At 51.2% G+C, this 13666-nt stretch overlaps 1 protein-coding gene across 8 annotated transcripts in view; it reads left to right on the top strand.

The window, feature by feature from the left end:
• The first annotated feature begins 2222 nt into the window (after positions 1-2222).
• ZCCHC14 (zinc finger CCHC-type containing 14) overlaps positions 2223-13666 on the top strand; it is a 90069-nt gene continuing 78625 nt past the window's right edge. For 7 of the 8 annotated variants that reach the window (XR_001441856.3, XR_013412006.1, XM_077986628.1 and 4 more), the window contains exon 1: positions 2911-3551. Coding sequence is in view for 6 of the 8 variants with exons in the window: in XM_077986628.1 (XP_077842754.1) it covers positions 2982-3551 (570 nt within the window). In the remaining 2 variants the exon portion in view is untranslated. Of the gene's footprint in view, positions 2475-2910; positions 3552-13666 lie in introns of those variants that run through there. The other variant, XM_077986629.1, reaches the window with a different exon arrangement.

The raw sequence follows: 13666 nt of genomic DNA, 5'->3' as shown, positions 1-13666 counted from the left end.
CCATGAGCACCTTTGACTTCCACTGCTAGCCAGGATGATGGGTTCCTGGCTCCCTTCTACAGATGAGGAAACTGAGGCTCAGAGGCCTTTGAATGCACAGCCAGGTTCACACAGTCAGCCAGAGCTGGGACTGGAGCTCACTTGATACCGAAGCCTGGGGGTTTCACTGTCAGCTCAAGCTGGATTGCATAAGCCCCACCTCCACCCCCAGCACTGATAAGGTTCCAAGATCTTTCTCCCAGGACCTTGCTTTATCAATAAGAAATGAAGGTATTGAACTATCTTTTCTTTTTTTTTTTTTCTGAGACAGAGTCTTACTCTGTCACCCAGGCTGGAGTGCAGTGGTGGGATCACCACTCACCGCAACCTCCTCCTCCTGGGCTCAGGCAATTCTTCCACTGCAGTCTCCCAAGTAACTGGGACTACAGGCACATGCCACCACACCCGGCTAATTTTTGTATTTTTTATAGAGATGGGGTTTCGCTATGTTGCCCAGGCTGGTCTCAAACTCCTGGGCTCAAGGGATCTACCCTCTTCGGCATCCCGAAGTACTGGGATTACAGACGTGAGCCTCTGAGCCCAGTCAAACTGTCTTGATGTTCATGTTCTTTCACTACCTCAGATTATGGATTTTGGAATGTGGCCAGTTCCCTGGAATCACATTAAGAAGTGAGATCCAGGAGAACAATGATTAATTTAATTATTAATAGAAATCAGCCTAGACCTGGGAAATAAGATGAGGAGACCCAACTGTCCCCAGCCTTGCCCTTGTGCCCATGTGGGAAGCCATCCTGACTCCATTTAGATTTTTGCTTCTTCCTACACTGACCAAGAACACTGGGGTGGCTCCAGGGAAACGTGTCCAAGGTGTGGAAGAGGCTGGGGGAGTGGAGAGCAAATTTTTTTGTTCCCAACCGTGCCTCTCTGCAATGTCTGCTCATCTTTGAAGACCTGACTGGAGAATGTAGGGTTTGTTTGTTTTGGAGAGACTGGGGGGTGGGGGGGGGTCTCATTATGTTGCCCAGGTTGGCCTTGAACTCTTGGCCTCAAGCGATCCTCCTGCCTCGGTCTACCCAGTAGCTGGAACCACAGGTGTGCCAGATTCGGCTGAAGTGTTTTGTTAAGAAGTTTTCAGCACCTTGGACCATATCCTGAAAAAGTTCATTCATTGATTCAACCAATCTCTATTGTGCACTGCCCAGAACCAGAGTGTGAGCTCCACGGGGTAGGGAGGGCGCCAGCTTTGCTCTCAGCTGCCCCCGGGCGTTTGGGACCTGGAACCCATGAATGAACAGACCCCGTTCTAGATCCACAGACACTCAAAGCAGTGCTCTCGGGGAAGGGCAGGGGAGGAATGAGCGTCCAGCCCCCGCGGCTCTCCTTTGACTGTCTGACAGTGGTGGGATTTAAAGGTGGTTGGGTGCACCGGCCCTTCCCCCACCTGCAATCCGGTGCCAATGCAGGTGCCAGGGGAGGGTGGCGTTTCTGTTTACTTCCAGCCAGGTCAGCTCCCTTGCCCCCGCCCCTGTGTTTGCATTTTCTCGGTTTGGCGAGCTGGGGAAGTAGCCGCGGAAAGAAGGCGGATTTAAAGGCTCCATTCGGACGAGGCTTTTGGAGAAAGCTTGCACCTCCCACCACACCCCCAGGGCAAGTCAGCCGCCTCAAAAGTGCCGGTGCCGGCCCTCTGTGAGCTCATCACCTTCGCACAAGCCCTCGGGGGCGGTTATTATTACCCTCATTTTCCCGGGGAGGCGCCTGGGGCTCAGAGAGGCCAAGTGACTCGTCCAAGGTCACACAGCTTAGCAGTGGTCGACCCGGGATTGGAACCCGGGGGTCCGGACCCCGCGGCGGCCATTTCTCGAAGATACCCACTACCTCCCTCTTACACCGCTCAGGAATAAAGCAGGAAGGCCGAACGCCCCGTTTTCGCCCAAAAACAATGCTCCACGCAAATTTGCGGGAACAAAAGCAACCAGAAATCCAGCCCGGGTTTTCCGCCTCTCCGATCTCCGCGGACCAATCGCGTCCTGACGGCCGCCGAGGGACGGGAGGCGGTGGCTCCAACATGATCGACAACCCCCGGGGAGGCGTGGCCGCGGCACGGGCGAATGGGATTGGGGTCCAGGCACAATCACGGGCCGAGAACGGGCCGCCTGAGCCAATCAGCGGGGGGAGGCGGGCCCGGCCGGCCCGGGCTGTCGCGAGAGGCGGCCACCCCGCCCACTTCTGCTGGTCCCGGCCGCCCGTCAGCCGCGAGCGCGACGATCCCTCCGCTCCTCTGACGGCGCCTCCGCTGCCGCCGCCGCCGCCGCGCTCGGGCCCGGATCCGTCCGCCGCGCGGGAGCAGCAAGGCCGGCAAGTCCCGGCCGGATCCCTCCGCGCCGCCCGCCGCGCGTCCCTCCCCCGCCAGCGCCCGTTCCGCGGCCGCGGCCCCCAGCGCTCCCCAGGCGGCGACGCCGCGCCCGCGGCCCGGGGTAACGGCCGGCCTGGGCGGAGGCGCGGGCGGCGGCGACGGCATGGCCGGGGCGGCTCCGTCGGGGGGCGGCCCGCAGTGACAGACCCTGCGGCGCGGGGGGAGATGGGGGCGGCCGCCTCCCGGGCGACGACGACGACGACGACGAGGAGCAGCCGCCGCCGCCGCCGCGCACCGGCCGCCGCTGGGCACGGGCGCGGGGAAGGCGCCTCCCCGTGAGCGGGGGGCCCGAGGCCGCTCGCCGCCCCCGGCCGCCCCGGCCGCCCCGGGCCCCCCCGGCGCCTCGCGCGCGCCCGCCCGCCGGCCCCTGACGGGAGCCTTGCCCGGCCCCGGTCCCCGCCCCCGCCCCGGCGCCCGCCAGGCCCGCGGCGCCCGCGCGCCCTCGCCCGGACCCGGCCCCGGCCCGCGCGCCCCCGGCCCCGGCGCGCCCCGGCCGCGGCCCCCGGCGCCCCCCGGCCGCCCCCGCGCGGCCCCCGGCCCCGGGTCGCGGCGCGGCGCGGGCGGCAGCATGGTGGAGAAGCGCTGCCCGTTGCAGAGGGACGGCGTGTACCGCTGGTTCTCGGAGCTGCCGTCGCCGCAGCGCGTGGAGTTCCTGTGCGGCCTGCTGGACCTGTGCATCCCGCTCGAGCTGCGCTTCCTCGGCTCGTGCCTGGAGGACCTGGCCCGCAAGGACTACCACTCGCTGCGCGACTCGGAGATCAAGGCCAACAACCCGGCCGACCTAGGCAGCCTCACCAACCTGACGGACGAGGTGGTGCGCAGCAAGCTGCTGGTGTCGCTGGCGCTGCTGGGCTCGGAGCAGCGCGAGGCGGCGGGCGTGCTCTACCGCACGCTCACGCACATCGACTCCATCATTCACAACTACGGGCTGCAGCTCAACGAGGGCCGCACGGGCGATGAGTTCTTGCTGCTGTTCACCATGGCCTCCAACCACCCGGCCTTCAGCTTCCACCAGAAGCAGGTGCTGCGCCAGGAGCTTACGCAGATCCAGAGCAGCCTGAACGGCGGCGGGGGCCACGGCGGCAAGGGCGCGCCCGGGCCGGGCGGCGCGCTGCCCACCTGCCCGGCCTGTCACAAGGTGCGTGCCCGCCCCGAGCTCTGCCCTGTACCCAACTCTGCGCCCCTAACTCTGCACGCCAAGCCTCCAGCCTGCACCGCGAGTCCCCCACCCAGGCCTCCAAGCCTGCACCGCAACCCCCCCCAACCCACGCCTCCAACCTGCACCGACAGCCCCCACCCAGGCCTCCAGCCTGCACCGCGAGCCCCCAACCTGTGTTCCAAGCCCCATCCCAAGCTTCTACCCCGCACCCCAAATGTGTGCCCCACCTCTCCAAGCCTCCACCGTACATCTCAAGTCCCCATCCCGTGTCCCAAGCCCACATCCTAAGCCCCCACTCCGCACCCTAAGTCTGCACTTCAAGCCCCAAGACCGCACCGCGGCCCTGAACCCACACCCTCAGTCCCCTCTGCGTGCCCCAAAGCCTCCAGACCTATGCCTCGCGCCCCTTGGGCAGGAGCGGCTACAGGGGCCCTGGGTCCGAGGATCCGCGGGAGCGGTGCGGGAGACGTCCGCAGTCAGAACTCACAGTCCCGGGTGCCCTCCTTTCACTTAGCTGGCTGCAAACGCGATAGGGCCTTTGTCCCCTTAATGGGGCCCTTGGGTGACAGATAACTGATTGCGGCGCCTTGGTTTCCCCAAATCTGGTATTTATTACCAGAAAGGGAAGGAGCCGTGGCCATGCCAGAAGCCGCCGGTGAGGTGAACATTGCAAGGCGCTGAGCCGCTCCCTCCACACAGGTGTTCGGGGCCCCGCTTGGGGCCTGTGTCGCTGGGGGTCTGGGCGCGGGACGTGGCTGTCCGTGTGAGCTCATTTATGGACACGTGCATGCTGTATGATGTACGCGTGTGTCGCATGTGGGCATGTATGTGTGCACACGTGTGTGTATTTATGAATGTGCACATGCCTGTGAACGTTGTGTGTGATCGTTTTTAAGAGCCAGGCTACCTGTAACGGACAGAAAAAGACTCTTAGAGCTTTAAATGCCCGTGAAACCTGTTGGCGACCCTTAGAAACAAAACCTAGGCTGACTTTGAGTGGGAGGACACCGGTGCCTTAAGGAACGTTAGGTTAAGTTAAAGATCTCCGGTGTCCAAATTGAACCGGAAGGGCATCCTGGCCATCCACTTAGCGATGTGAACTTTTGTCTAAGTGTTTCAGAACTGAAAACGCAAAGTGTTTGGGGCTCAAGCTATTTTTAACAGCCCCCTGCAATCCAGTGCCAAAATTTTGCTGCCGGAAGAGATTACTTTGACCTGGTGTGATGTGTATTTAGATTACAAACTGATTTTTTTTTTGGGGAGGGAATAGGTTGCAGTCAGGACCAGTCCTGCTGAGTGCCTCTTTGCAGTGTCTTTAAGCTCTTTGAAGTTAAAACTTTGATAAGACTTTCCTTTTATGAGTGGCTGAGAACACCGTCTGGTTTGCTAGGTGTGTGTGTGTGTGTGTGTTTAAAGCTTTCAATCCTAGATTGTGGCTTTTTCTTTTTAATGTCTTCCTCTAAGAAGTAGTTGTGATACATACGTTGGTTTTTTTAATTGATTTTTTTGTGTGTGACATTTATCTCCATGACTATAGTTTTTAAGTTCAGCTCTCACCCTAGATTCCAGGCTGTGTGCTGCGCAGAGGGTCCTAGGAAATGTAGTTGTTTCTAGTAATCTGTGTAAGCCTTGACATGCCGGCAAATTGTCGCCTATTCATGGAATCCCACTCATTTATGGTCAGTTTTCATGTGCTGTTACTCCTTTGTGTAGAGTCCACCCACTAATAATTTCTATGGCTGTTGCTACAGTAACGTCAGCTCTTTAAGGGGATTCTTACTGTGTGAGCACGGGTGCATCACTTTATGCAGACAGTGGTGATTATTACTTTGGTTGGGCAGTGAGCTAAATCTAGAACAAAAATATCTTTTATAGGAGAGACTTTCTGTCAAGCAGAAATCCCTTTGATGAGATGAAGGGGCTAATCTATTCCTCTCAGCTCACCCCTGCACACCCCCCTCCCACCAACCCCAAGGCCACGGGCACTGAATTTACCAGCCGTGCAACCTTGGCCAGGATCCTTCTGCCTCTCAGGGTGTCCCTGTTGCAGTGGAAGGGATGTAACCTACCCCACAGGCTTGTTATGATGATTACATAGGTAACGTGAGCTTCCAGCAGAGGTGCAGTAAATGCTGCTTTCTCCGTATTTATGGCCTCTCTGGCTTTTAACATTCATTTTTACAGAGGTATGCTAACTTAAAGTAAGGCGTATTTTATAGATGCAATTATTTACATCTTGGCCATGAACGTTTATGTGTTCTAAATTGGTTTTTGAATAGTTACTTGGAGCTGGCAATTTTTTAGTTTCATCTTTGGAAAACTGGAAAATTCTGTGACCCTTAACGAGAGGATTATTATAAGGAGTAACCTTGGGTTGTCATTTCCGTATTTCAAAACACCCATGGTTTCTAGTTTTCCCTACATCCCCAGTGTCACTGCTAAGCTAATTTCAGCCCCATTCATTTAACTTTCGTTTCTGTTGCTGCCTCAAAGCTAATACTGATGCTGATGAACCCTTTGTTGATTGGAGCAGTCACCTTAGATGAAATCTAGCATTTAAATATTTTGCGTTCTTAGTTTCTAAATCTAACATTTGGGGTAATCCTGAAAATGCAGCCCCGTTAAAGCTGTCTGCATTCTTTTGTAAGCTGTTGTATTTTTTGTTGAACTCTTCCAACTTAGAGACTTTGTATTTTTCTTTTAGAGATACAAATGTCAATTGCTTTTAAAATTCTTTATCCAATTTGAATTTTTATTTCTTGGCCTGGCGAGGTGACTTACGCCTGTAGTCCCAGAAGTTTGGGAGGCCAAGGTGGGCAGATCGCTTGAGCGCAGGAGTTCAACAACACCAGCCTGGGCAACGCAGCGAAACCCTGTCTCTACAACAAATACAAAAATTAGCCAGGAGTTGTGGCGCACACTTGTAGTCCCTGCTACTTGGGAGGCCGAGGTGGGAGGATTGCCTGATCCCAGGAGGTCGAGGCTGTAGGTGAGGTATGATCGTGCCACTGCACTCCAACCTGGGTGACAGAGTGAGAACCTGTCTCAAAAAAATTTTTTTTAAGTTTATTTTGACTGTATTATCAGAAAGTCATTATTTAGAATTCCTTGTCCAAACTCTATATTTTTATTTAAAAATTCTTACTGTTCTGAGGACTTATAGAGGTGTAAAAGTGTGGGGAGTGTAAAGTAGACATACCTGTATTTTACTTTCAGAAAGAAAAATACTCCCAGTAGCCACACTGATGGTAGGCTGAATTAGTTGTACTCTGCCTGGTGGCCGGTAATGCTGCTGCTTGCTGCTCCTGCAGTCGCCTGTTCCAGGGTGCCAGCTGTGGGGGATAGTTGGCTTAAACTTTCTAATGTCTGTTTTACGTGAATAAAAGACCATAGTTTTGGAAATAGTTAAAATAAATCCTTTGTAGTTTTTTCTTTGTGTCAGTGATAATTAATATGCTGTGGTATATGCACATGCTTATTCTTGTTTTGAAAATAACAGCCTTATTGAAAGAGAATTCATATACTATATACACTTAACCCTCTTAAAGTGTAGAAGTCAGTGGTTTTTAGTATAGTCATATAGCTATGCAAGCACGACCACTGCCTCTGAACGTTTCCGTCACCCCAAAAAGAAACCCAGTGTCTATTAGTCACTCCCCATTCCCTGTGCCCCCCAACCCTTGACCACCCCTTTTTGTCTCTGTGGGTGTCTTTTGGATGTTGGATGTAAGGGGAACACACACCGTGTGGCTCTTTGTTACTGGCTGCCTTCACTGGGTGTTGTGATCTCGGGACCCCTCCGTGCTGTGGGTGTGTCAGCACTTCCTCCTCTTTCACGGCCGAGTGGCGTTCCCCTGTGTGAAGAGGCCAAGCTGTGCTCGCGCGTTCCTCAGCAAGTGGAACTTGGGGTTGCTTCACGTGCTTGCTTGTAGACCTTTTTCTTCATGGTTAATAGGCTCTTTGTCTTCACCCCCATGCACCGTGCCTAACACTTAGCGCATCCTCTGTGGACCACTGGCGCACGTGTCTGTGCAGGGCTGTCCTGAGGGCTCCTGTTTGACCTGGTGGATTGCTAGATGCCGTGTGTAGAGCTGTGTTGTAGGTGTGGCCTCAGCTAGCCTGGGGAGCTACAGTTGGAGATGGCAGGGAACACGGTGCTGTTGGTACAGAGCCTCCAGACTGGTGTATTTGGTCAGCGACAGGTATGAGGGAGCAGGGCCTGGTGGGCAGGGGTGGGGCCCCGCCTGAGCTCCAGCTGTGAGAGCCCTGCCCTTTGTGTTTCAGCATCCTCAGGGTGTGGATAATGAACTGCTTCCTGGGGCTGATTTTTTGAGGGGGTATTAAAATGATGTTTTTAAAGTTTTTGGTGCAGGGGTGTGGTGGGATGGTGGTCTTCCTTTAGGATTATGTGCTGTGGAACAGTACTGGAACTCTCTGTGGCTTGCATTGTGAGTGCCCGAGAATAAGTACTGTAGAAACTTCATATGGACACAAATACTGTGAATAAACCTGCTGAAAATCTCTGTCCAAAGATCAGCAACAGCTTTTGCTTTGTTGCTTTTCATAAGCTGTTGAAAATCATTGCAGTTCAGAGGTGAAATGTGGGATAGTTCATCCTTAGGTTATCAAAGTGTAAGTGGCTTCTTTTGGTTTCTCCTTTAGCCCTAAACTCTGGGCCTGTTGCAGCCGAGAGTCATCTAGCATTCCATAAGAACGGACTCTCTGGAGCAGCTGTTGTCACTGATGGTTAAAGGAATAGCTGTGACCTAAAAGCACTGTTTTGTCTCCATCTTTAACACTTGTTCTCCTGGGCAGCTGGAAACTGCCTGGTCTGTGAACTTGTCTGTGAACTAAGTCTTCTGGCTGTCTTTGTATACATTGCTTGTTTTATTACATCACAGGAGATAATATCCTAACACATAGTGGATTTTTTTTATCTTTCCGGCCAGCTGTTACAGGTCTAAAACACTGTCCTGTTTCATAGTAAAGTACAGTACATGATACCGGAATCGAGACACACAGTCATGTGCTGCTTAAGGACACAGACACGTTCTGAGAAAGGCGTCCTGAGCTGATCTTGTCGTGTGAGCACCACAGAGTGCACTTATACAAACCTAGGTGGCGGAACCCGCTGCACCCCAGGCCCCGGTGTAGAGCCCATTGCTCCTTGGCTCTAAACCTGTGCAGCGTGTTGCTGTACTGAATACTGTAGGCAGTTGTGACCCAGTGGTATTTGTGTATCTAAACAGAATAGGTACAGTAAAAATGCAGTGTTAGAATCTTAGAGGACCCCGGTCCGTGCGGTCAGTGATGGAAGCATCATTATGCAGTGCGTGACCATGCCGGGATGCAGTCCTGATTGCTTTCTTGGTGGTTGTGTTTTTGTTGATGCCATGATGGAGCTGCAGTAGCACTGCCATCTACTGTGTAATGGCTTGGATTATGTGGTACTGTAATTACTGTCCTTTGCCCTCACATTAAATGAAGGCCATTTACTTTGACATGAGCTAGTTCACCTTTGCCTCACTTAGTTGAACACAGATTTGAGTTTTGCTGTTTTGTACTGTGTTCCGAGCATAGTTGTAGGAACTGGAAATTCTGTGTCATATTTGGGTATGATGAGTAATATGATGGTATTGTTTGTTCAAGTGAGAAGATAATTGGAGATAAGCATCTGCGTTAGTCTTGTTGCTGCAGGTGAAGCGTACCGTTTTCTTAGGCTTTAGTTTACCCATTTTCTCTTTAGTCCTGTAAAACTTCATTTACCTTTTGGATTAACATACTTTTCCAACAAATCTACATGAGTCTTAAAACTCCAGAGTCCGGCTGGTAGAATAGAATAGTAAGAGGTACTTGCGCTGGGGCATTTTTGTTTGTTGAATTGATGACAAAGAAATTTTTGTTATGCTAGGAAAAATTTCTGCTTTAGTGTTGTCCCCCGCCCCCCACCTTAGAGGCATTAGATTTTAGAAAAAGATCCTTCTTTTTTTTTTTTTTTTGAAAAACTGCCAGTTGGAACAGTAGTTATCTTATTAGTTTAAGAACCGTTGCTGCAAGTTACCTTATTAGGGTACATTATTGAAGGGCTTTTGGTTTTGGACTTTAGTCTGACATATGCAGTTTAGAAATTAGTTTTAGCAAGGTAATTTTTTTTTTCTCCAGTCTCTGTAGGTGTTTTTATTGTAGAGAGACCTGATACATTGTAGAAACATTTCCTATCAAAGGTAAAAAGAGATCATCCAGAACTAACAAAATAGGTTAATTCTTAGCAGTTTCTGTTTTGTTCTGGGTTAAAAGACCCGAAGCTACTTAAAGTGAGAAGACAGAAGCAAGACAGAGTATCTTTCAAATAATTGCTCTTCTAGCAGCTGCGTGTCATGTCTGATCAGGGCATGATTAAGCAGGACAGGACTTCACGTGCTGGCCACAAAGCCCTGGCCCCAGCCGCTCACCCTCAAAGAGGGGCACTGTGGACCCCGCCTGCCATTCACTACCCAGCTTGCCAGTGGGGCAGGTGCTTTGCAGGCTCACAGAAAAATCACTCGCCCTTGAAATGTGTTATCTGGGCCTGGATGCCTCCTTAGTTTCTCTGTGTTTCCTTTCTGTGTAAGGCTGATCCCTCACTGATGGTTTGGTCACACCCCTCTGTTTCCTCAGGGTCACTGGTGGGTCAGCGTTTGAACGTTGTGATTTCTGTCTCCCTCCTACAATCCAAACTTTGACCTCTAGTATTTTCCCACCCGACCCATAAACAGAACCATAATGGTTCTCTGATTTGTTTTCAACAAAACCCCACCTTTAACATCACTCACCTCTACCAGCCAACAAAACTCCACCTCTAACACCACTCATCTCTACCAGCCCCTGTTCTCTTCGTGGCTTCACCACCGAGGCCTCACCACCGAGGCCTCCCTGAGCAGCTAGCAGAAAAGGCCTTCCATCCCGCTGGCTGGCGCTGGTCCACGCGAATAGGTTGATGTGTGTCTTTCCAGACATGTTTCTGCACATATATGTTCACACGTTCTTTCAAGACCCCATACACATGCTTAGATACACGTAGGATCTTACATACACACTGTTCATCATGCTGTAACAGCCACGCTTCATGAAGTCAATTCTGCTGTCTCTAGTTCCTCACCTTCAGTTATTCCTCAGCCTCCTGTGACCTGCCTTTTGCCTTGAACCTCTTTAACAAAAACAATTTTTATGGAGGAGTATTCAGCAATCTCTTCAGTGAAGAAAAATTTTAAATAGGTAATGTAACCAGAGGTAAGAAGTGGAAAAGTGCCAGAGGCAGCTGCATGGAAAGTCCCTTCTCCCACAGATGGCGGGGAAGGGCACCCAGGATGTTTTAAGGGTCAGGCAAGGTTCTCCTTTCCCTGGGTGTTGATAACTTTTATTTCACGTGTAAAAAACATGTTTCTTATCCTCTTCCCAGCCATCCAGTTCCCCTCTTTGCAGATAGCACACTTCCTCGTAGAACATTCCAGAGAAACCATATGTATTTACAAGTAGATACCTGATGTCCCACTGCACACACAGGTGCCTCCTGGTCTTCTCTTGGCAGTCTTTCCAGGTGAGGCTTCTCTGTCAGTCCATAAAGAGCTTGTTCATGGCACGAATGTGTTATTTAATCAGGCCCTATTGATAACATTTTGTTCCATCATATTACCAACCAGTTCAGTGTCATTTACATGTTACGTACATATCACCCACATGTTACAGACGACAGATGGCACCTTTCGCAGTCAGGTAACTCTGCCTGTGGAGTAGAAATCCACAGGTGGAGTTCGGTCAAATGGTCTGTGCTTTTGCATTTATTTTACCTGTTGCCAGGATCTGCTTTTAGAATTCCCACAGCCATGTACAAGGCCCGTTTCCCTAACCTTTAACGAGCCCAGTGAGCACTTGCTGGTCGCGGCCATTCTGTTAGGTGGAGACTTACCCTGGTGTGGTATAGTTTTATCTTAGGAGTGAGGTTGAATATTGTTTCAAGTAAACTATTTCATTGGTTTTTGGTGAGCTGTTTATCTCCTTTGCTCACCTCTGTTGGGTTGTTGGTCTTTTCTTTTTTTAATTTTTACTTTATTTGAGATGGAGTCGCACTCTGTCACCCAGGCTGGAGTGCACTGGTGTGATCTCGGTTCACTGCAACCTTTGCCTCCTGGGTTTAAGCAATTCTCCTGCCTCAGCCACCCAAGTAGCTGGTATTATAGCCTTGTGCCACTGAGCCTGGCTAATTTGTGTGTGTGTGTGTGTGTGTGTGTGTGTGTGTGTATTTTTAGTAGAGATGGGGTTTCACCATGTTGACCAGACTGGTCTCAAGCTCCTGACCTCAAGGGATCCACCCACCTCGGCCTCCCAAAGTACTGGGATTACAGGTGTGAGCCACCACGCCTGGCTGGGTTGTTAGTTTTTAGAAACTCCCTAAGTTTCAAGGAAATCGTCTTTAGTAGGAATTGCATGTATTTGTTTTTTGGGTTTTTAATCTTGTCTTTTGATTTTGCCATGCAGTTGTTTTCTCTTCTTTTTTTTTTAAGTGGTATATTTATCAGTCCTTTTTGGCATGGCTTCTGGCTTTTGTGTCATAATGCATAATGTATAATGCGTTTCTCATCATACATATTATACATATGCATGTATTGTGCGCGCATAATACACATGACACCCCGTACATTCTAAAGACAGTCCCCTGCAGTGTCGCCTATGGAACTTGTGTCATTCTCTTTTTATACCAAACGGATCCATCTGGAATTGATTTGGTATAAGGTACAAAGTTAGTTTTATATTTTCCAGATGACAGCCCATTTGTCCCAGTGCCATCTGGTAAATGGTCTCTGCTCTCCGCGATCCGAGCTGTCTCTGAGGTGTACTCCCACATCTATTTGGGTTCACTTCTGGACCCTGCGTTCTACTTCGTGGATGTCTCCATCCACATGACCTCACGTTGGCCAGGTTCATTGGATACTCTCGGTTATGTTTCTTACCTCTCGTTCGTTTTTGTGGTTTTCCTACACAGAGGAATCCCCGGGAAAGGTTTTTTTGGGTTTTGTTTGAAATAAATATGGCTGCGAGGCACCTCCCCCGGTTGGTGGCTTCTGCAGCCTGGGTGTGCCGGCTGGCTGGGATCTGCGCTGCCTCCGCCAGTTCTGGCACTGCTGGTTTTCCTCTTCTCTGAGTATCTGTTTTCAGTTTTTCCTCTGCTTTTCTGCACTTTTGATGATGTTATTCCTCAGACTTCTCTCCTTTTTCTTTCTTTTTGCTTTATAATTCATAACCTTTTCAGCTGTGGTTTTGCCAGTCTCAGTGATGAATCCAAAAAACCTAAAGGCTCAACCAGACCTTCAGCTTCCAGTGAAAGTTCCCAGTAGCTCAGTGTGTGCAAAGGCGGGTTTCTCTCTTCCTGCCTGCCATGGTTCCAGTGTTTCCCCCAAAGTTTGCATCTCGGAAACTTAATCCCCAGTGCAGCAGTGTTGGGACATGGGTAGGTCACGAGGGCTCTGCCACTGCCATTACGGTGAGGTAATATCCTTGTCACCCGAGAGTGCTTTTGTAAAGGCCGGTGTGGGGCTCCTCTTGCTGGCTTGTTCCCTGGCTCTGTCACCCTTCCCTCTTCTGCCTTCCACCATGGGATGTCCCAGCAGGAAGGCCCTCAGCAGATGCAGGCTCTTGCTGTTGGACTTTCAGCCTCCAGAACTGTAAGAAATACCCTTCTTTTCTTTTTCTTTTTTTTTTTTTTTTTTTTTGAGACAGAGTCTCGCTCTGTCGCCCAGGCTGGAGTGCAGTGGCCGGATCTCAGCTCACTGCAAGCTCCGCCTCCCTGGTTCCCGCCATTCTCCTGCCTCAGCCTCCCGAGTAGCTGGGACTACAGGCGCCCGCCACCTTGCCCGGCTAGTTTTTTGTAGTTTTTAGTAGAGACGGGGTTTCACCGTGTTAGCCAGGATGGTCTCGATCTCCTGACCTCGTGATCCGCCTGTCTCGGCCTCCCAAAGTGCTGGGATGACAGGCTTGAGCCACCGCGCCCGGCCCTTTTCTTTATAAATTACCTACTCTGTGGCATTCTGTTACAGGAACACAAAACAGACCAAGACACC

The sequence above is a fragment of the Macaca mulatta genome, chromosome 20, assembly GCF_049350105.2.
Source record: "Macaca mulatta isolate MMU2019108-1 chromosome 20, T2T-MMU8v2.0, whole genome shotgun sequence".
Classification (NCBI taxonomy): domain Eukaryota; kingdom Metazoa; phylum Chordata; class Mammalia; order Primates; family Cercopithecidae; genus Macaca; species Macaca mulatta.
This window is presented reverse-complemented; position numbering and strand designations above follow the sequence as displayed.